This window comes from Miscanthus floridulus, chromosome 12, assembly GCF_019320115.1.
Source record: "Miscanthus floridulus cultivar M001 chromosome 12, ASM1932011v1, whole genome shotgun sequence".
NCBI classification, from domain to species: Eukaryota; Viridiplantae; Streptophyta; class Magnoliopsida; order Poales; family Poaceae; genus Miscanthus; species Miscanthus floridulus.
In genome coordinates this window covers 54,143,340-54,165,773 of record NC_089591.1, presented here as the reverse complement: position 1 = coordinate 54,165,773, position 22,434 = coordinate 54,143,340, and the positions used below count along the sequence as shown (strand labels likewise).

At 40.7% G+C, this 22,434-nt stretch overlaps 1 protein-coding gene across 3 annotated transcripts in view; it reads left to right on the top strand.

Moving 5' to 3' along the window:
* LOC136498369 (transcription factor bHLH129-like) overlaps positions 1-16,652 on the top strand; it is a 39,156-nt gene extending 22,504 nt beyond the window's left edge. For 2 of the 3 annotated variants that reach the window (XM_066494310.1, XM_066494312.1), the window contains exons 2-6: positions 14,460-14,803; positions 15,100-15,213; positions 15,494-15,559; positions 15,747-15,821; positions 16,287-16,652. In XM_066494310.1, coding sequence (XP_066350407.1) covers positions 14,460-14,803; positions 15,100-15,213; positions 15,494-15,559; positions 15,747-15,821; positions 16,287-16,346 — 659 coding nt within the window. In that variant the 3' untranslated portion in view covers positions 16,347-16,652. The remainder of the gene's footprint in view (positions 1-14,459; positions 14,804-15,099; positions 15,214-15,493; positions 15,560-15,746; positions 15,822-16,286) is intronic. The other variant, XM_066494311.1, reaches the window with a different exon arrangement.
* Positions 16,653-22,434: the final 5,782 nt, after the last annotated feature.

Below are 22,434 nucleotides of genomic sequence, written 5' to 3'. Positions count from 1 at the left end.
GATAAAACAACATTCATGCATATGCAATGCATTACTTGAAGATAAATCTAGTTGCTTGTCAAGTTTGATCCAAGCTTAAGCTTCTTCACACGCTTTATGACGGTTATCTTAACCATGTTAGACAAGCCCTATATGCATTTCAAAAAATTGAACATGTTGTATATTACAATGTAATGCAAGGGACAACACAAGCTCATTTTTTAGTGAAGTTACTAAAATCAAGAACATTGAGCTCATTCCACAATTGACAAAAAGTTGCCTCATCTAGCGGTTTAGTGAAGATATCCACCAATTGATCTTCGGTTCTTACACCTTCTAATGATATATCATTTTTAGCAACATGATCTCTAAGAAAGTGGTGACGGATATCTATGTGCTTGGTGCGAGAGTGTTGAACCGGATTATTTATAAGTTTTACCACACTTTTATTGTCGCACAAAAGAGGTACTTTATCTAAAACTACACCATAGTCTAGCAAAGTTTGTTTTATGTAAAGTATTTGTGCACAACAAGCATCCGCGGCAATGTATTCTGCTTTAGCGATGGACAAAACCACACTATTTTGCTTCTTGGAGAACTAAGACACAAGTGATCTACCAAGCAAATGGCACCCTCCGGATGTGCTTTTTCTATCAACTTTGCATCTGGCATAATCCAAATCGGAATAGCCAACTAACTCAAATCTAGCTCCTTTAGGATAACAAAGGCCAATACTTGGTGTGTGCTTAAGATACCTAAGGATTCTTTTTACGACAATTAAATGAGTTTCCTTAGGATTAACTTGAAATCTTGCACACATACACACACTAAATATAATGTCAGGCCTAGATGCGATTAAATATAGCAAGCTACCAATCATAGAGTGGTAAAGAGTTTGATCAACCATGTTACCTCCCTCATCTAGGTCTCGATGTCCATTAGTTGGCATTGGTGTCTTGATTGCCTTACATTCATCCATCTTGAATCTCTTAAGGAGATCATTTGTATATTTCTCTTGAGAGATGAAAATCCCTTCTCTCATTTGTTTGACTTGAAAACCAAGAAAGAATGTAAGCTCTCCAATCATTGACATCTCGAACTCCTTTGACATCAATTCACCAAACTCTTTGCAAGAATCTTCATTTAATGATCAAAAGATGATATCATCAACATACACTTGACAAATGAAGATGTGCCCATCAAGTTTCTTGGTGAATAGTGTCGTGTTGACCTTCCTGATGGTGAAGCCCTTCTCAATGAGGAAGTCTCGAAGGCGCTCATACCAAGCTCTTGGGGCTTGCTTAAGATCATATAATGCCTTGAACAACCTATAAACATGATTAGGATATCTAGGGTCTTCAAACCCGAGAGGTTGATAAACATAGACTAGTTCATTAATAAAGCCATTTAAAAAATACATTTTTCACATCCATTTGATATAGTTTCATTTCATGATGTGATGTATATGCAAGGAGGATACAGATGGCTTCTAATCTTGCAATCGGTGCAAAGGTCTCTCCAAAATCCAATCATTCAACTTGAGAGAACCCCTTTGCAACTAGTCTTGCCTTGTTCCTCACAACTATGCCTTGATCATCTTGCTTGTTGTGGAACACACACTTTGTTTCAATGACTCTTGCACCTTTTGGCCGCTCTTCAAGAGTCCAAACTTCATTGTGGCTGAAGTTGTTCAACTCTTCATGCATGGTATTTATCCAATCCAGATCTTGAAGAGCTTCTTCTACCTTGATAGACTCATAGCAAGAGACAAAAGAGTGATGAGCAATAAATGAAGCAAGTTTTTGTGAGCGAGTCATTACACTCTTTGATGGACTCCCTATGATGAGATCTTATGGATGATCTTGTAGTAGAGGTATATTTCTTCTATTGACCACTTGAGGAGGAGATTGTGGAGCATCAACATCTTGTGCTTATACCACCATTTGATTATGGGAGACATGGGTGTCTTCATTTTCTACTCTCCTATCTTTATCATCATCTTGTGGCACACTTGATGAAGAAGGTAGATCAATCACTTGTACATCATCTTCATCATCTTTAGGCTTGATGTTTCCAACCGGAATGTTCTTCATAGCCTCCCTCAATGGTTCATCAACTACATCATCAAGATTCTCATGTGCTCCTTGGGAGCCGTTAGATTCATCAAATTTCACATCATATGTTTCTTCAATCAAGCCAGTGGTATGATTAAATACTCTATATGCTTTGGACTTTGATGAGTAACCAACAAGAAAACTAATATTACAACGTCTTTGAAACTTCCCTAAGTGTTGCTGCTTCTTATAGATGTAGCATTTGCATCCAAACACCCTAAAGAATGAGACGTCTGGCTTCTTTTCATTGAGCAACTCATATGATGTCTTGTCAAGGAACTTTTAGAAGAATAGACGGTTGGATGCATAGCATGTGGTGTTGATAGCTTCCGCCCATAGAGCTTTGGGGGTGTTATACTCATCAAGCATTGTTCTTGTAAGAGTGATTAATATCCGGTTCTTCCTCTTAACCACACCATTTTGTTGAGGAGTATATGTTGTGGAGACCTCATGTTTGATTCCAACTTCATCACAATAGGCTTCTATGTTTGTGTTGTCAAATTCCTTCCTATTGTCATTTCTTATCTTCTTGAGCTTCACTTTAAATTCATTTTGTGCTCTCTTGGCGAACTTCTTGAAGCATGATGCAACTTCGGATTTGTCATGAAGGAAGAATACCCATATATATCTTGAATAGTCATCAACAATCATAAGACAATAAAGATTTCCTCTCAAACTCTTGTATGTTGTTGGCCCAAATAAGTCCATGTAAAGAAGTTCTAGCACTCTTGTGGTTGACATGAAAGCTTTGGTTAGATGAGTATTTACAACTTGCTTGCTGGCTTGACATGCACTACAAAGCTTGTCCTTCTCAAACATCACATCCTTCAACCCTCTCACCAAATCATTCTTCATTAGTTTCTTGAGTGAGCTCATCCCAACATAAGCAAGTCTTCTATGCCATAGCCACCCAAGTGTTGTTTTGGTGAATAGACAAGTCTTCAAATTTGCATCTTCGGAGGTGAAGTCCACTAGATATAGGTTGTTGTATCTAAATCCTTTGAATATCACTTGATCATCATCCTTCTTAGATACAACAACTTCCTTCTCGGTGAACAAGCATTGAAAGCCAAGAGCACACAATTGTCCAACGGATAGCAAGTTGAAACTCAATGAAGCAACATATAGCACATTTGAGATAGAATGATCATTTAATATTGCCACTTTGCCCAATCCTTTAACCTTTCCCTTTGAGTTATCTCAAAATGTGATTCTTTCTTATCCATCTACTTCTTCATCTAGTGAGGTGAACATACGAGGATCACCAGTCATATGTTGTGTGCAACCACTATCAATAACCCAATGACTTCCATCGGTCTTGTAGTTCACCTACACACAAGAGATCAAGCTTTAGGAACTCAAACTTGTTGAGTGCCCTTCACCTTCTCAACAAGTGACTTAGCAACCCAAATTTTCTTAGGCATATTCTTGTTGGGAGGTCCTAAGAACATGATTTTCATCTTTCCACTAGAATCCTTTCTAAGCATGTAGTGAGCATTGAAGGCAAATGGTCTAGCATGCTTCGGTAAGGGTTGTGGTGGTGGAGTTTGGCACTCATAAGCAACGTGGCCTTCTTGTTCACACTCAAAACACTTCTTTGGCACTCATAAGCTTTTTCATGATAAGATGATAGCGTTCCTCACACTTACTTTTTGTTCCCTCATGGAGCGCACAAATGTCCGACCATAGTGCATGGACATCTTTGTGGTTCCTCATCCAGTTGAACACATCTATACAAAGGCCTCTAAATATGGTGTTTCTAGCCTTTACATTCCATTTTTCATAATTCAACTCATCGCCTTGTAGGTTAGTAGCATCCCGAGGTTTTGGGAAGGGCGACTCTAAGTATTCCAACATCTAGAGCTTCTAAGTACGCCTCCATGTGAATTTTCCAATATGGAAAATCACCCCCTCAAAGATAGGAGGAGGTCCATCCCCGTGAGACATCTTTCTATAGACGGTTAAGCCTAAATACGTGAGCATGAGGCTCCGATACCAATTGAAAGGATCAAGATGCCCAAGAGGGGGGGGGGGAATTGGGCTAATTCTAAATTTCTTTGCAATAATTAAACTCTACGATTAGCCCAATTAACCCCTTGTGCCTAGAAAGTGTTTCTATTGATCTAACGCACAAAAGTTTAGCACTCTAAGTTTCAATCCTACTCTAGCATGGCAATTCTAGGAATGTAAAAGACAAAAATTGAATTATTCAAAGTAAATGCTCAAAGTAAAGAGAGAAGGAGGAACACGATGATGTTTTGCCGAGGTATCAGAGAGTCGCCGCTCCCCACTAATCCTTATTGGAGCACCCACGCAAGGGTGTAGCTCCCCCTTGATCCGCGCAAGGATCAAGTGCTCTCTACGGGTTGATTCTACGACACTCCGTCGTGGTGAATCACTCACAACCGCTCACAACTTAAGTTGGGTCATCCACAAGCTCTGCTGGATGATCACCAAGCTCTCCAATCACCACCAAGCCGTCTAGGTGATAGCGATCACCAAGAGTAACAAGCACAAACTCTCACTTGACCACGATAAGCCTAATGAGAAGGGTGGACGCACACTTTGCTACTCTTGATCTCACTAATGAGGGCTCTTTTTAGGATTCTCAAATCTCAATCATCTCACTAGGACCTTGCTCTTCTTAGCACTCTCAAAGGTGTTTCTCAGCTGTTGAAATGAGCAAAAGTACCCCCACACACGAATGGAGGAAATATATATAACATGGGCTGAAAATCGAACCGTTATGTGCCTCTACGGGGTGATCGGATGCTTCGGTCATGTTGACCGGACGTGCCGGTCAGTTCACCCAGAACTCTAGTGTTTATAGTGTGACCGGATGCGTCCGGTCGAGATTTTCCCTCTCTGGAACCTTACTGGAGTCGACCGGACGCTGACCCTCAGCGTCCGGTCACATGACCTCTCAGCGTCCGGTCGCACCAGACGAATACACCTTGGTTAAATGAACTGACCGGACCCTGAGCCAGCGTCCGGTCACACCGGAGCCAGCGTCCGATCAGTATTTGATCCTCTATTCATTTCCAACTTTCGAACGTACGTGAATGAAGTTTGCTCCATTGGATCTAAGGGTTATTTTGGAGCTACCTAGTGCTAGATTTAGCAAGTGTGCACCACACCTAACTCACTAGACTCACATAGGTCAAGCTACCCGTCCATACCCCCTTTAATAGTATGGCCAAAGAAAAAAAACAAAGTCCTAAACTACTCTAAGTGTCTTTTCAACTCCAAACGACACTTAAAACTAGTCCATCTTTAACCTTGTCGTCCATCCTTTGAAAACCAAAACGATTTCCATCGTAGGGGCATGACCACCATGATTGCCCAATCGATCTCCATTACCGTGACCTAACTTAATTGCCTCTGTAAAACACACGTTAGTCACAGTAATCACGTATTGCCATTAATTACCGAAACCCAACTAGAGACCTAGATGCTTTCAGATCCAAACACCACCTTAGTAATAAAGTCACAACGGTAACTGCTCTAAAAAAGAGCAGCCGAGAAGGGCTAAAATCTTTATTCTGCGTGATAGAAAAATACTATACAAATATCACAACATTTGAAAGAACCCACTTATAGATACGAGTGGTACAATTTTATTTCTTGTTTTCTGCTTTGACAAAACGTGTGGAAATAAACAATATGAATCGGCTGATTATATCTCACATATATCACAGTGTGATATATGTGAGATATGATTAGGCTGATTATTTTAATAACTTGCTGCTGCATTTAGGAACAAACGGGCTCAACTTTATTTTTTCAATGAAATTAGGTCAACTGAGTACCTGTAGAAAGTTAGAGCTGGGACGCTAAAATAGTAGATTTTCCAGTTATCGCTACTGGAAGGGGAAATTAATACCAAGTTAAACTGCATTAAGCCTTAATAATCACAAAGGTAAGATGTTGATATCGACGGTTCAAAGCCTACATACTACTCATATAGTTTTTTTTACCAGAAACAAATATGAAATAAACTTATATATGAATGTGCAACCGTGGAAGTTGTGGAGTTCAGAAAGTAATAATAACTAAAGATCATTTTTTTCGTGATCACACAAAAGGTCTGCACGTCTTTATATTAAGGTAGAGAAAAAGTTTAATACAACACGCCTTAGCGGCGCCCTAAGGGTCAGAACAATTTTACATGAACGCTCAAACTCACCCTAGTGTACTTAAATCTATACTGTTACATTGAACACTGATCAATCTGAATATCGGCGCCGGCTAGGAGGCCTATGCCCGGGCTGCCGAGCGGCGGCGGCGCCACTTGCATGCACCCACGTCACCGTCGGGCGGGAACAACTCCGAAGTGCCTGCAATGTTACCGGGGTCACCGCTGTAGATTTCTTCGTATGCCTTCATGGCCGACGTGGACGGAGACGACATCCCGCTGGTTAGACCCAGACGCTTCAAAACAAGATGCTCACCTCGTTAGGACGTCGGGATATGCGACACTAGGCTCTGCACCGCTATCTGCTTGCTCCTCTTGGGGAGCACGGGCGGTGCGTGTCCACCATGGGCCGTATCAACTCCGGGCAGCTCCAAGAGTGGTGGCTGCCTCGCCTTTGTGACTCGCTCGGTGAAGCACTTGAGGCGTATGTCGGCAGAGGTCATCTGAGGGGATGGAGTGCAGTTGACGGCGTCTGTGGCAGCCAAGACCGTTGCGTCCCCCTGTGTGGCAGCCCCGACCAATGGTGGGTCAAGGCGCACCTCGGCATCCACGACGTTTGGTTGTCCCTCCCATGGCGGTGTGACCTGTGGTGGCCCCTGCACATGCGACGACGGAGGCGAGTCCATCATCATCTACTGTGTAGCCTCCACCGGAGAATGGGTGTCCCCTAGCGATGCATCCACTTCCTGAGAAGCAGCCGCCGGAGTAGTCGAGCACCTAGGCACCATTGCTCCTACTGGGGGGCCACACGGCAAGCGAGGCAACGATCTCCTCTAGCATTGGGTCAACCCACGCGGTGAGACCCCAAGCAGACGCACAGCCCCAACGCCAGCGGATCTGGCACTAAAGATCATTTTGTACAACGAAGGTATTGGTATCGCTACTATCTATATCGTTTTCTAGCATGAGTACATATGACACCTAGGTCTTGGTTACATAGAGTTGACTATATCCTTAGGAAATTAAGTCACATGCATGAGCAATTAGTTTGAGAAATACAAGTTTTATACTGTTCAAATTTATCATATTCACCTAATTTATGTTAATAATTCAAGTAGCGGCAGCACCCTTTTTCTAAAAAAGATCAAACTGTCTTCTTATGAAACTCAGTTACTTAACTCACTGTGCTATATAGAGTGTAACAAACTCTAGATTATTATAGTAGAAAAGTAACGGTGGCTGCTATTGCAGAACCCTGTCTGTACAAGTAGGTCCACTGATCATTGTCGAGTCAAAAACCGACATCATCGCCAGAATCAGATCCGACAAAAGGTAATTAATAGTGATAGGATGAGGGTCACTGTCGGGTCAAGGCTAGACCTTTCAATGATATGATGAGGGTCGCTACCGGCTTAGTATGATATTCAATGCTAGGTCAATGGTTTTTATTTTCCATTTTTTGACATATTTAATTATTACATTGAAATATATGTTACTATCTAATATTTTACATTTAGTAATATCATTAATTCATCACATATATCTTACTGCAAGATTATACTACAATTATAGTGAGTTTGAATCCCCAACACATGATTCGATAATGTATATATCATAATTAGAAAACCATACATAATAGGTAGAGATAGAGTCAATACAAACCAAGTGTCATCAAGTACAAACCAGAGTCCATACACATAACTACACATGGTAATCTCATTAAGTGAACGGACCAGACTGTTTCCTAGAGGGGGTGGGGTTGAATAGGTATTTATAAAAGTTACAACTTAAAGGTTGTATTTAGTTTTAAAAAAAAGTTTCCTGATTGCTCGGAAAACTAAATCACAACAAAACTCACTCTCTGAAAGTCGACACAACAAATAAAGAGTATTAGTGAGGCCTATAGACGTGTTTCCTGCAACACAAAGTGATTAGACACAAAGATATGAAGTTTGTTTGTGCACCCTATTAATTCTAGACTATCTGGTATACAATACCGGACCGTCCGATATTCATGGGTTGCATTTTACAGCACCAAATTTCCTTTTTTTTGAACTTGCGCTTCACCCTTTATGTTGCAGAAGCCTCACTAGTTGCACACTGAAGTTTTCTGCACACAAACAAGCACAAACCCAAGTAGACCACGACAAATGCAAAATATGCATTGTAAAGCGCAAAGGAGACAAAGATTTGTTTCACCAAAGTTCGGGTTCCTACTTGAACCCTATGTCTCTACTGAGAAGGCCATGAGAAATCACTCATGATCAAGCTCTTGCTGGGTTGGAATCAAACACTTTTCTTGATACACTATGTTGATCTTTTCCCATCAAAGGCAAGATCAAAGACCTCACAAACATGCCTGTAGCCTTCCACAAGACTAGAAGGTCACCGAGCAACTCCTAGCCTTCTAGGAGGCTTGACATTCAAGGTTAACAAATGCTTCACGAGATCTTTGACTTGCCACAAGTGCTCAAGGTTTTAGCTTGCTCTCTTTTGTCCACTAAGTCAATCTTAGTCAACCCAATACTTGAATTTTGCAATAATCACTCAAACGCACAAGCAGCGGTTGGGGAGTGCTCTCATAAGGCTTAGAATGCTACTAGTATGCACCAGAATCATCTGCTCCCAATAGGAGGGCTTGGGAGTATAAATACCCCAACCAATGAAAACTAGTCATTACTAGCCCTTAGGGTTAGTAAGACAATGCTGAATATGACAACTAGTCATTAGACAACTTGACTTTCTAGTCCTTGGAAATTCCAATCATCGTCCTTAGAATTTTTTGATCCACCAAGATAGAGAACCCATGATCAAAAATTCCCTAAAAAATTCCTCAGAAATTCTGAACCTTAACAGTGATGGCAGTGCATACCCGATTATGTAGTATGTTTCCTCTAGCACACTCAAAGTTAGTTTTTGGGTTGCTCTCTCTCAAATATCACATGGGTTTTCTTGAGCACTATAGAGTTATCATTCACATCATGTTGCACCCCTCTCATATGAATTCAGGATTAAACGAAAAACATAATTCAGTTCAATTGAGCTTTATGCCTTCTCATATGCCATTTCTTCTCGTATTATCTTCTAAAGAGCACTATAGCCCTTTCCTTGCTATCTTCAATCTATCAAACCATCCTTAAATCACATCACAAAATCCATTTAATCCACAATATCATCCTTGCTTGAATATATTCTAGAATCAACAATCTTGAGATCAATCGAGCTTCATTATTCATCTTTTTAATCAAATATGAAATATCTATTTCATCCATGTGCAATATGAATAAGCTTCACATGAGAGACCAATTTTGATATCCATAAAAGACATGTCCCTTTTGATATTTCCACCTTATGCTTGTCAATTGCTTAATTTGATAATTGTGCTTGCCTTTGATTTAATGTGAAATTCCAAATTGATAATTGATAATGTCCAAGTCATGTTTCCAAGAATATCCATCACAACACATGACTTGGCTTGTCTTCATTTGATTCAATAATACTCCATAATACATATGTGCATGCCAACAAAATGTGACCACATATTTGCATAAGACCATGTCTCTTTCCATTTCCACACATTGGCTTGCCATTTCTTCACAATATCAACCACATATGGAATATTATGCTTGGCCAATTAACTGAGCCTTGATTTACAATGATTCGCTCAATAAAGAATATCTCAAATACATATGATAAAATCAAGATCCTGCTCAACAATTAGCAAACATGTTAGACCTTTAATCATGTTTGCATGCAATCCTCCAAAACACGCTAAAGGGCTAGATGCACTGTCATTAATACAAACTAAGTGGAGCACACCCACTAATATTGGATATTACATTGCATGGCATAGTCCGTGTAGTGAATCTCCAATTGTGAAACTGAGCACATCATTTCAAAAAATCGACACATGCATCAATGCACTATCTCTTGCTTCACAAGGTTGAGCATATAGAGTACCAACGATATAACATATTAGTCCAAATGAAAATGGGTTAGGTTCCAAAGCAAAATGCAAATGATTCTATCATCCATGTGAAGTGGGTGTTGCAATTGCTTAGTACTAGTGGTATCCAAATTGCTCTATGGCTTGACGTAGAATTGATTGGAAGCTACAATCAGCATAGGTGAAACCATGATCCAGAACCTATAAGTGATGTCGACAAACATAATATGAGAACCACAAATGGAAACATATAAGTATAAGCATACATTCTAATCACCAATTTGATTGCACTACATCATTTTTGTTGTGTCGAGCAATCCTTTCACTTACTGCTACCACATCTGGATTGACCTCATGTAAAGTTTGTAATTGGATAGACGAGAAATCAAGCACAAAATATCAATCTCTACAAGCGCCTTTAAACAAGATTTCACAACATTCCTCTTAGTAGTTCTCTTATAGGGTGCGCTCTTCCCCATAACAGAAATTTGTATAACCTCTTCAAGGCTCCCCTTAATACCGATTAAGGAATCAATATGGCATTGTCGTAATTGTCCATTGGTGATATGTTTAGCACCTCAATTTTCTAGGGTAGATTTCAAAAGGATGTAAGGAGGATTATGTAACAAACTATAATAAATTGAGTGGAAAATAAGATTCCTTACTATTGAAGGATGCGGAAATTGTGAACACTTCAAAGTTGGTTCAAATGGCATATATCTAAGAAAATATCCTGGTGTCGCTGGCGAAGGTGGAGGAGGTCCTTACATACCGAATTTAATAGAATGAAGTATTTTTTATATGTTGTTCATCAACCATTAGAGATTTGAATAAACCATAAAAAGATTTGGTTGTTCATCAATTCATCACTATAAGATCTCAAAGGATACTACAACCAATTGTTCTTACATTTTACAATACTAACCAAATAATCAGTAGTATTCTTTTCTATCTCTAATTAGTAGTGAGGGAGCATTGACCTATGTATCGGTGTTGAGCTTAACTGCTTAAGTGGATAACGGAAGCAATGGTGGTGATGAAGAAAAAGAGGTGGGGGTTTCTCACCATGGGGTGAAGGAGAAGAGGGACACTAGCTCATGGATGTTGGTCGAGGTGTGCGGAGGTGGTGCTCATGGGGGCAGCAATGTTGCTCATGGGACAGAGGCATTGTTCATGGGTCAATGGTGCTCACAGGGGCGATGAATGCGGTGCAGGGGTAGGGGTGTCGGTGGCAGTCCTCGGGGGCAGTGATGATCATCGACGACCGTATTCCTTAGAGGAGAGTAAAATTTAGGAGCATCACGGTGGGGTGATGAAATTTTGTAAGGGACACGTCAGTTATATAGCGACATGGTTTCATTGTTAGGTGAAAACAATATTCGATAGTGATACCTTATCACTGCTGGGTTGTCCTTGACTCGACAGTGATCCTTGGTCGTCACTGCTATAGTGTCCTTGATCCGATAGTGATTTATATTCATCATTCCCAGGGTGACCTTGACTTAGCAGTGATTTACGTATATCACTTCTGGGTTGTTCTTGACCTGGTAGTGATCCTTTAGGTTTCTAGAAAATTTGTATTAATCCTTGCATCCACTGAACTAACCATTTAATACACCTATATTCCCCGAGTATATGAGTCATCAACGATTGGATCCGACCACCTTCCACCACAATCCTATATAATTAGGACTCATCGGTGAAGCCTAAGGCGAAGAGTAGCATGGCATCAGCCCCAACGACCATTGTTGCGATGATACTAGATCTGCTCGAGCCATTCTCAGGCTTCCTCCTCAATACCCCTGGGAAGGAACCCTCAGTTTGTGAGAAGGCTCTGCATGTGCATCCTCCATGTTGTCTGGTGACTCAAATCCTCTACTTGGACTAGGACTCAAGATAGGTGTGCTATTAGGACTTCTACTTCTATTAGAACTTGAATATAGAATCATACTAGGAATAGGACTCCACTTACATATGTGAGGGTCTTCAAGGGGACTATATAAATAAGGAGATGGAGGCCTATGCATCAAATAATCCAACCAAGGTTCTCGTCCAAGGCTTGTAAGGAGCAATTAGGAGCGCTCAAGAGGGTTAGTGTCGGATGATTTAGCTCCGACAATGTCTAGCAACGTGATCGCGAAGACGGAATTATATGGTAGCACACGAGACACAAGGATTTATACTGGTCGGGGCACAGTGGCACGCTAAACCCTACTCCAGTTGGTGCTACTGCTCTTGTATTCGGATACGTCTATCTTGGATATCTTCGGCTTGCCTTGATCTCCACATTGGTCGATCACCTTGGCCCTTCGTGGGCCTCTTTATTGACGGCTGCTGGGTCGATAGCCTGGACATGGTCGCATATACGAGCGGTGTGGATACCCCTGGCCCATATATCCGACAGTAGCCCCCGTAGGACTTAATGACAAGCTAGCTGGTAGCATTAGCCCTCGGGACGTCACAGACCCCTGTAAGCTCCGAGTACTATGAGTACTAGTGAGTTGTCCGTCGAGTACCAAGGTTGTGAGCAGTGCAACTTGATATTCTCAAGTATTGAGGAGCCAATATGTAGCTGCTCGGGTGCCGAGAGCATTCCTCGGGTGCCGAGAACTTTTCTCGAGTACCAAGAAGCATGGTGGTTCACCATTTTTCAAGGAACATAGTTCTTTGGACGCTGTGAGTGTCTGGCTTGGGTGGTAACACCTTGTGTAGGTAAACATGGTTTCCTAGGCATAGCCCTCGGGAGGTTGTCAATGTCGTATTCGGGTGGTGACACCCCTTAACCGGAAGCATGGCCTCCACGATGTTGTCAATGTCGTATTCGGGTGGTGACATCGCTTTAAACGAGAAGCTGGTTCCCAATGTGTTCTGGCGTTTGATAGTGGTTGCGTGTCATTAAGTCCTAGTTTAAAGAACGGATCAACATGACATGGTATTGCATCGCTGGCATTTGCGCGTGACCTGATGCGGGTTGTTTGTTAACATACACTAAGGGCGTCATGTTTTTCTTCGAGACCCGCTAAGCAACGTGATCTCAAATTTTTGTATGCCTCTTTAGTGGAAGAAGCGAGGTCATTGTCTCGAAGCCCTGAGGTCAATATAGCAGTGTCCCGGGTTAGGAGCCACCGTGGGCGAATAACGAACGTGTGAGCAGCTGTCGGCAGTTGTGTATGTTACTCTTCGAGCTGATAGCAGGTAGAACGAGTGAGCGTCCGCGTCCTAATGAATAGGGGCGACAGGACTAAGCCTAACTAGCATAGGCACGTCATGAAACTCTTTTCCCAGATTCTAGGAGCTCGTATTTTGGTTGCAGCCCTTGCCAACCAGTTTTCCGGTTTCCCACAAAGGGGCACACATCCGCTGAAATAAGGTACTTCGAGCTCGTCCGGGTATTGGGAGATTTACGTGACACAATGTGTCAGAGGTTTTAGGATCATATTGGTGACCCTCCCGAATACCCCCCTGACTCTGGTTTGGCCATTGCAACCTGATTATCGATATTAGCCCCCTCCCCTATGTTTCCAACTCTAGATAAGTTATATCAACATTGTTTAGATAGCAATGGTCTCGCACTCTCGCTTATTTATGACACCACAAAAAGGCAAGTTAATGTCTTGTGGGCATCTAGGACCTAAGTTATATAACCAGATCGTCCATGCTCCAATGCATAAACCACAAGTAATACTAATATCTCACGTTAATCATGTACGGAGCAATACACACATCCTTCAGATGTGGGAACCAGGTGTGGACAGGGGCACATGCAGAGCTTAAGTCCAGGGTTGCTCTCGTTGCTTCTTCTTCTTTCTCTCCCTCTTCTTCCCTCTTACTCTTTCCATTCCCTCTCTCCTCATTCCATGGAGCCCAGCGTGGTAGGGGGCTTGTTGAGCACCCCTAGCACCCACGCTGGAGGCGCCCCTGGGTATGGAGCATCAAGCATATGTGGCTTTTTAGGCATTACTCCCTAGTGATTTTACAATGTTTTGCAACTCTCCTTTGAAATAACGTGGAGCAATAATACATCCATCTAGCATCCAACCATTCATCACTAAGTTAAAATAAAATATCTAAATCCTACACGTTCCATCACTGCATTCATGTAGCATACCTCAATCCATGATACAAAATGTCTAGTCCGACACATTTCATCAATGACATCGATTCCTCCATTAATCCATCCATCAAGCAACAAATTAAATCCATTCATTATTCTCTACACATGTCATCCATACAATCCTGAACACAATTAACAATGATGGATCTATCTTGTGTGTTTTTCTATTAGGTTTTCCAAGTGCAAGGGCTGGAGTCGGTGGTGAGGTTCACCATGCAATGAGTGGCTATCACAAGAAGATGAAGTCCCCCATGAACTTATCCAGACAAGGAGCCCTCTCTCAATTCTCTGAGGATGGAATCCCGGACGATCTCACCAATAATAATGTGCATGGTATTGGACACTCTGAAGAGAACATCACCGCCAACAATGTGGCACGTTCCTTCTCAAGTGGGTTCTCAATTGGATCATGGGAGGATTCAAATTCTATTGTGTTTTCCAACCCGGCAAGCAAAGCAGGAATACACAACAATGACGACATCATAGCCAGTATTAGTAACTCTTATGAATTACAGGTATGGTACTACTTATATTATCATAAAATGGATATTTTCTTGCCATTTATAATGTTAGTTATTGTTTTACATATATTTGCATGTCCTTGCTGAAAGGGATTTTCTCGAAATAAATTGGTATACACACACACACTACATGATCCTATTCCAATCACGATATGCTAAGGTTGTTTGAAACATTAGTTACAAGGCTATACTAATCTACAAACTACAAAGCAATCAGCCATAGAGAAAATTAATTAGTTGTATGTGTAATGCCTGCTGATTTCATGTTTACCATCGATCTGTGGATGCAGTTTGGTGTGGCGAAGGAAATGGCGGGCCTACTGCAGAGGCAGCAAGACCAAGTTCCTTTCAGAGTACGAGCCAAGCGTGGATGTGCCACGCATCCAAGGAGCATCGCAGAGCGGGTAATTCCCACATCATCTTCTTGATGATGCCTGATGGCATACTGTTCTCTTTAGTAGTAACAAGTTTTCATGCACTGTGACTGTGCTAATAACCAAACACTGAAAATATGTCTGATAATGAGTAACTCGATCTTAAATTATTAATGTACATAATATATGTCATAATCGATAGATGATTATATTTTCTGCATCTTGGCACTTGATTGCACCCCTTTTAATTTAATTTGTTTTTGGAGATTATTTAAGATTAATGTCAGACATGTGATCAATGATGTTGTAGGAGCGAAGAACGAGGATCAGCGAGAAGCTCAGAAAGTTGCAGGCCCTTGTGCCTAATATGGACAAGGTGATCCATTATACATTATCCGTGATTCCGTGCTGCAGAATATATGATATATTTGTTTCTATATATATAATTATATTTGCAGTGCATATGGTTGCTATTTAGTCTATCTTTTCGAACAGACAACAATCTGCAGGTTTTTACAGGCACACAGTTCATTCTTATCCTTTTGTTCTTTAAAATGTGGCAGCAAACTAGCACAGCGGACATGCTGGATTTAGCAGTTGATCACATCAGAGGACTCCAGAGCGAGCTGCAGGTATATGTACGTATTAATTAACACGTTTTCCACACACACACACACACACACACACACACAACACACCACACACACACACACACACATATATATATATATATATATATATATATATATATGGTCAGAAAACTGAGGCTGCTTCAGCTTCCCAACTTCTGCCATTGTTCCATCAAAAACACAAACACACATGAAGCAGTCGATCTGAGGTGCACTTCCATACATGATGATTTCAGCATCACATTAGGCCCTCCAATAATCTGGCCATCCATGAGCTTATCATTCGATCGATCTACCATTAATTATGTCAGTACATCTTTTTGTTTAATCAATGCTTTCATGAATGAACTTAAAGAAGCGATCAGTATTCTGTACAACATTCTTCTTTAGTTTCATCCACTACTCATACATATACACATACCAGCACACATCCTGCAACTCAGCAACACTGAGGTTTACTATATGCCCTTGCAGGCTCTCAAGGAAGACAAGGAGAAGTGCACCTGCCGCGGCAATCGTCCACCAGGGAGATAACATATGCTACAATCACTATTACAGAATTGGACATCACTGCTGGCCTCATTACTATCGGATTTTAAGAAACCGACAGTGATAGTCCATCACTATCAGTTTTTTTGGCTAAAACCGACAGTAATAGGATCAACCGACACTTATATTCGGGTCTTTACTGTCGGCTCATATCACTGTCGGTTCAAACCACGAACCGACAGTGCCAGTTTTAGCCAAGAACCGACACTGATACTATCGGTTCGTGGCTTGAACCGACAGTGATATACTGTAAGAAAACTGCATAAGTTTCTCATATGATATTCAATTAAGACGAACTTTATATCAAAGTTGTAGTACTCGACGAGATCTATAACTTTGTAGTTTAAACTTTTTTAATTTGAGATTGTTTAGATGTCCAAATATTTTTATTTGAAATCATCTATCTAACGAAAATTATGTTTGATTTCTTAAATTAAAAATTTGAATTTTTCAAACGACCTCCGATGGAGAAACGCCCAAAACAAAAGTTGTAGATCTCGAAAAGTTATGCAACTTTGTAGTTGACAACTTTTTCATTTGAAATCATTTACTACTTCAAAATGTTATTTGAAATTAAAATTTAAAATTATCGAAGAACTCTGATTTCTCTTTTTAATCTCTGGCTAAAACTTATAACTATTCTTTCTTCATCATACTAACTTCAAATTTGATGATTTTTTTCTAAAAAATCTAAAATAATCCTCTATCAATTTACTGTGTTCTTACGGCTATTATTTTATCCATCTTTTCATGTGACTGTGTTTTATCTATTTGAATTTTGAATTTCAAAAAATACAACTTCAAACGTCATTTTGGAATACTAAATGATTTTAGCTGAAAAAGTTATGAACATAGAAGTTGTAGAACTTATCAAGATCTACAACTTTTATTTTGGTCATTTCTTCTTCCGATAAAGTGGAAGTGACATTGTTCACAAAATTTACGTATCTCTTATAGTTTCATAAACTATAAGAGGGATATTTTTATATTTGTGAATAATGTTATTATTACTATGTCGGATGAATAAATAATCAAATGACCAAAATAAAAGTTGTAGATCTCGAAAAGTTATGAAACTCTGTAGTTAACAACTTTTTTATTTGAAATTATCTAGTCAAGGAAAACTATGTTTGAATTTCTAAAATTTGAAATTCAAATTTTGTAAACGATCTCAGATAGAGAAACTACCAAAATAAAAGTTGTAGATCCCAAAAAAAGTACGAAACTTTGTAGTTGACAACTTTTTGATTTGAAATCATCTTGTCAATACGTTTGAATTTCTAAAAATTTAAAATTTGAATTTTTAAATGACATCGGATGGACAAATATAAAAAATGACATCGGATGTCGAAAACTGGGCTAGTAAATGGGTTCTCAGCAACATACATGTCATTGCACATTGTCAAAAGCATGAAAAAAAATGGCTGCTGTAGCATATTGTCTTCAGCACTCACCAGATTGGGCGAGATATTTGGTACTCATCAAATCTAGTGTTTAGGTTCAATGCAAGCTAGCTTAGCTAGAAGTAGCTGTTGTGTTCATATTGAAAAGCAGAAGCGTATTTTTATTTCAAGCAGGAGTAAGGGGGGAATGAAAGGCTTAGGCTATTGCAGTTTCATGAATTTCCCTTGTACTAATAAGTCTTATTCTTACTACTTGCTATCCAGTACTAGCGCCTCATGAGCTGCCGTAGATGCTAGATATGATATTGAAGGATTTTTCACCCTCCGTACTTTAGGTTACTTTCCGAAGTTCCGATCCAGTCATCAGATCAGCTACTCAGCTTCTTGTTCCAAGGTACCATTGCAATCGAAGAACATTAGCTTAGGCCCTCCACACACCACTGCACCAGGGGCTGACTCCATAGTTTTAAGGGCCTTAGGGCGAATAATAGGAAACTAAAGACCCTTTAGGTTAAGCATTTTTTTTAAATCTGTAATATGAGAAATCATATGGTAGTACTAGTAACTTAGTAAGAGTTAACGGCAGCATGTATATAGTTCTTTTTTTATTGCATATTAGTTCATAATATTCATAAAACCCTGTATTGATATAACAGAAGAAACTAAAAAAGTTGTAAAACAACTATCATAATTACCTCAAATAAGACAATGGTGCTTCACAAATGCTTATTAGGCAACATCTAATATAGAAAATAAATACTTAGAGTTAGAAATTTAGAATCATAATAACAACCGAATATCTGCTAAGCAAATAAGCAAAGCAATGGAATGGACTATCGTCCAATTATTGACAAATTTACCTCACGATCAACAATAACCAATTACACGGGGTGGGATGCCAGATGGAAGTCGTCGTTACTCTTGTTGATAGAGGTCTATTGGCGGCTTGGGCCAGATGGGTTGCAGAATATAGAGAGGCAAAAAAAAGGCCAGTAAAGAAAAGTTGCAAAATGTATTAAGAGGCAAATATTTTCAAATAAAATGCTTGATAAGACCCTAAAGTTGCAAAATACCAAATATAGGGAGGCAAAAAAGACATGGTATAGAAAGCTAAAGAAAAGTTGCAAAATACAAAAGACAAAAAAATAAAGTCAGTAAAAGAAAACTTGCAAAATATATTAAGAGACAAAAAAAAAGAATTTAACAAAAAAATTGCTGGAGGCAAAAAAGACATGGTATAGAAAGATAAAGAAAAGTTGCAAAATACAAAAGGCAAAAAAAATAAAGTCAGCAAAAGGCAAAAAAATAAAGTCAGTAAAAGAAAACTTGCAAAAAAATATATATTAAGAGACAAAAAAAACAGATGCTATCTGTGGGGTTCGAACCCATGGGAACTTGATTGCAGGAGATCTTAACCCTTCCCCTTAACCACTCGGACAATCCAGCTGAAGTTGATAAAAGACATTTTAATTTTTCCTATATATAATCTGCGTATGGTCACAACACAGTGCGAACCAGCATGCCTCATCGCCTGCGCCATAGCACACCCATTGAATCCAAGCAGCCACTTCCCAAATTTAGCAGGACCGGCGTACGAGAATTTTGGACCCGAACAACAATGCATGGCAATGACAGCCTCCCAAATCATCCGGCCGCCATTCGTGGCTCAACGCTGTTTTGTGCTAACCAAACAGCAGGGCAAGAGTAGGGGAAGGGCACGGACATGGAAGAAGCTGCCGTGGTCATGGACAGATTCAAGGCTTGCTCCTTCAGCGCCAGGATTGCCTCGGGTACGATTTCATCCTCATGCTTCTTGGACCTTTATCCATGCATGCATCAATCATTTTTTTTTCTGAAATTCATTACTTTTTTTTTTTTGAACGAACGGCACGAGATTGTGTCAGTTTCGTTGATAGAGAAGGGAGTTTTACATTCCAACTAACCGGGTTTACAGAAACCTACTCTCGTGCTCTAACAACTGCGATCCAAAATAAAGACTTATTCGTTCTTTGGGTAGCGCTACAGGCAAAGAGTTCAATATCTATTTTTGGTCTTCTCCAACGACAAGACCCAAAAGACAACATTTCTATAAATGGGTCTCCAGGAGAGAGGATACTCAGATTTAGGTTATGTCTCTCCGGGCACATAAAATTGGTCTTTCATATAGGTACTCTGTTGGAGGCTATAAATATTATGTTGGAGATCCATTTTAAGTTTGGGTTCCGCAACGGATCTCCAATTAGAAAGAGCCTTAGAGACACTAAATGTTTTGCCCATGCCAAAACCAAGATGGACGACGCCTCCTTGATTTTTCCAATCGACACCATAGTGCTCTGTTCCTTGTGTGTTAGTATTTGCTTCTTCAGTACGTGGGTAAAGTACCTAAAATGTCCAAAAGCTAGCCTTTGATTATTTGATAGGGATGTTAAATGGAAAAAAATGAACAAACCTTTAATACGGATGATATATATATATATATATATATATATATATATATATATATATATATATATATATATATATATAGGGAGAGGCTATTCAGTAGCCAGCTACAGAATAAGTTATTCTGTAGCCACCTCCATTTACCATAATTTTATATACTAATTTACGATAATGTCAATATATATTTACTATAGTTGGGTTACTATAACACATAGGGATATTTACCATACGTTATAGTAAACCATTTTAGTAAGGAGTTACTATAATCTCATAATTAACATAGTAATTATAGTAACTCAAGGTGGCTACAGAATAGGTTATTTGTAGCCAGCTATAGAGTAGTTGTTTCTATATATATATATATTATATATATATATATATATATATATATATATATATATATATATATATATAAAAGAGGTTATGGTATAGTTATTAAAAAAACAGCTTCTATATGTGTGCTTGTAATAAACAAAAAACTGCTAGGTTTAGATGATCTTGGTAGGACTGCACATGCATTTAGTCATTTCGCAGAGTAGCTGCGGTTATTTTTATGCTCTTTTGTGATGGTTACCAAGGTACCTTGTCCTCACAAGCCATTGCTCTACAGTATAGTAGCCATTGTTACATCGTTAGTTGCTAATTGGTGGACGAGAAGTGTGCATTTACTTTGTGTTCATCATTAGTAGCTGGCAGTTCTGTTATGCTTCTTTTAGTAGTGGTCACCAATTACCCTGTCTTCACAAGCCATGGATACAAGGCCCCGTTCGGTTTGTTCGGCTTGTTTTTTCAACCGGAACAGTATTTTTCTCTCACAACAATTCAGCTAGAACAGTATTTTTCAGTCAGTTTCAGCCAAGTTCAGCAAGCCGAACAGGGCCTTCTATTCATGCTAATGCTTCCTAATGGATGGTGGTCGGTTAGTTTGAGCCTTGGGGCTAATGTTTGAAGCAAGCCGAGTATAATTGCTGATTTGTTCTACTTCCTGGTTATATTGTCAGTTAATTTTTTTTGAAACAATGGCAGGAGCTCTGCCTTTCAATTAAGACGAATGAAGTTTATATACAAGCAAAAGGTAGCCAAGCGTGGTGCCAAACACCACGAAAGGTTACCACCCACGCAACGCGACAGAGTACACACTACCATGAGTCATCGTTGCTGAGTATAGTTTGCAGAGGCATAGCAGCTCCGACTTTCCATGGCAAAACACACCGACAACCCATCATAAGATGTCAGACCAACGGCCTGAAGCAGTAGGCCGCAGCAGGTCATCGTGCCGAGCTCAACGCCCCGTGAAGAGCAAGCTCCGACTTCCTGCCATTGATCCCACGCCCCGCCCGCGGCGATTGGTGCCGAGCCTCTAAAGCTGAAAACCCAACCGTTGGAGAAGGAGGGTTGGACACGCGTCATCGTTGCCGAGCTACATCCCTGAGTGCAGCAAGCTCCGACTTCGCCTGCAGAACTCGCCGTCTCGCATCAACCGGGCGCCGAGAGGCGGAGGGCATCCGCCGAAGGAGACATCACGGCCGAGACGAATTTCTCTACAGCGACGCCTTCAGGAAGGGTACGACGCCGGATGCGTCGCCGTCGCTTGTCCAGAAAGGACCGGGTTTTCACCTGTGGAAGACATGGCTGGGGGCACAAAAACATGACGCCCCAACAGGAAAACGGCGCCCACAGGCGTCGCCGTCGCCAAGGCTTTCACCCGAGGTGCCCCTAGCACATACGTCGAGCCAAGATGCTGGACCGTAGCCTGTCGCCATCGTCGTCGTCATTGCCATCCCGCAGAAGCTTCTCCAGAGGGGCATCGACGCGCGGCTGCTCACAGCAGCCGCACAGCTGTGTCGGCCGCCACCCCCTCCGATCGAGCAACATGCAGAACTGGACTTTACCTGCCACGCGCGTCACCCTGCCGCACGCCGAAGCCGTCGCCAGCTACCGTCGCCGGCCCAAGCACCCGCCGTCGACGCTGCCGAACCTCCGCCTTGATCTCACTAATGAGGGCTCTCTTTAGAATTCTCAAATCTCAATTACCTCACTAGGACCTTGCTCTTCTTGGCACTCTCAAAGGTGTTTCTCAGCTGTTGGAATGAGCAAAAGTACCCCCACACACGAATGGAGGAAATATTTATAAGATGGGCTGAAAAATGAACTGTTATGTGCCTCTGCGGGGTGACCGGACGCTCTGGTCATGTTGACCAGATGCGTCGGTCAGTTCACCCCGAACT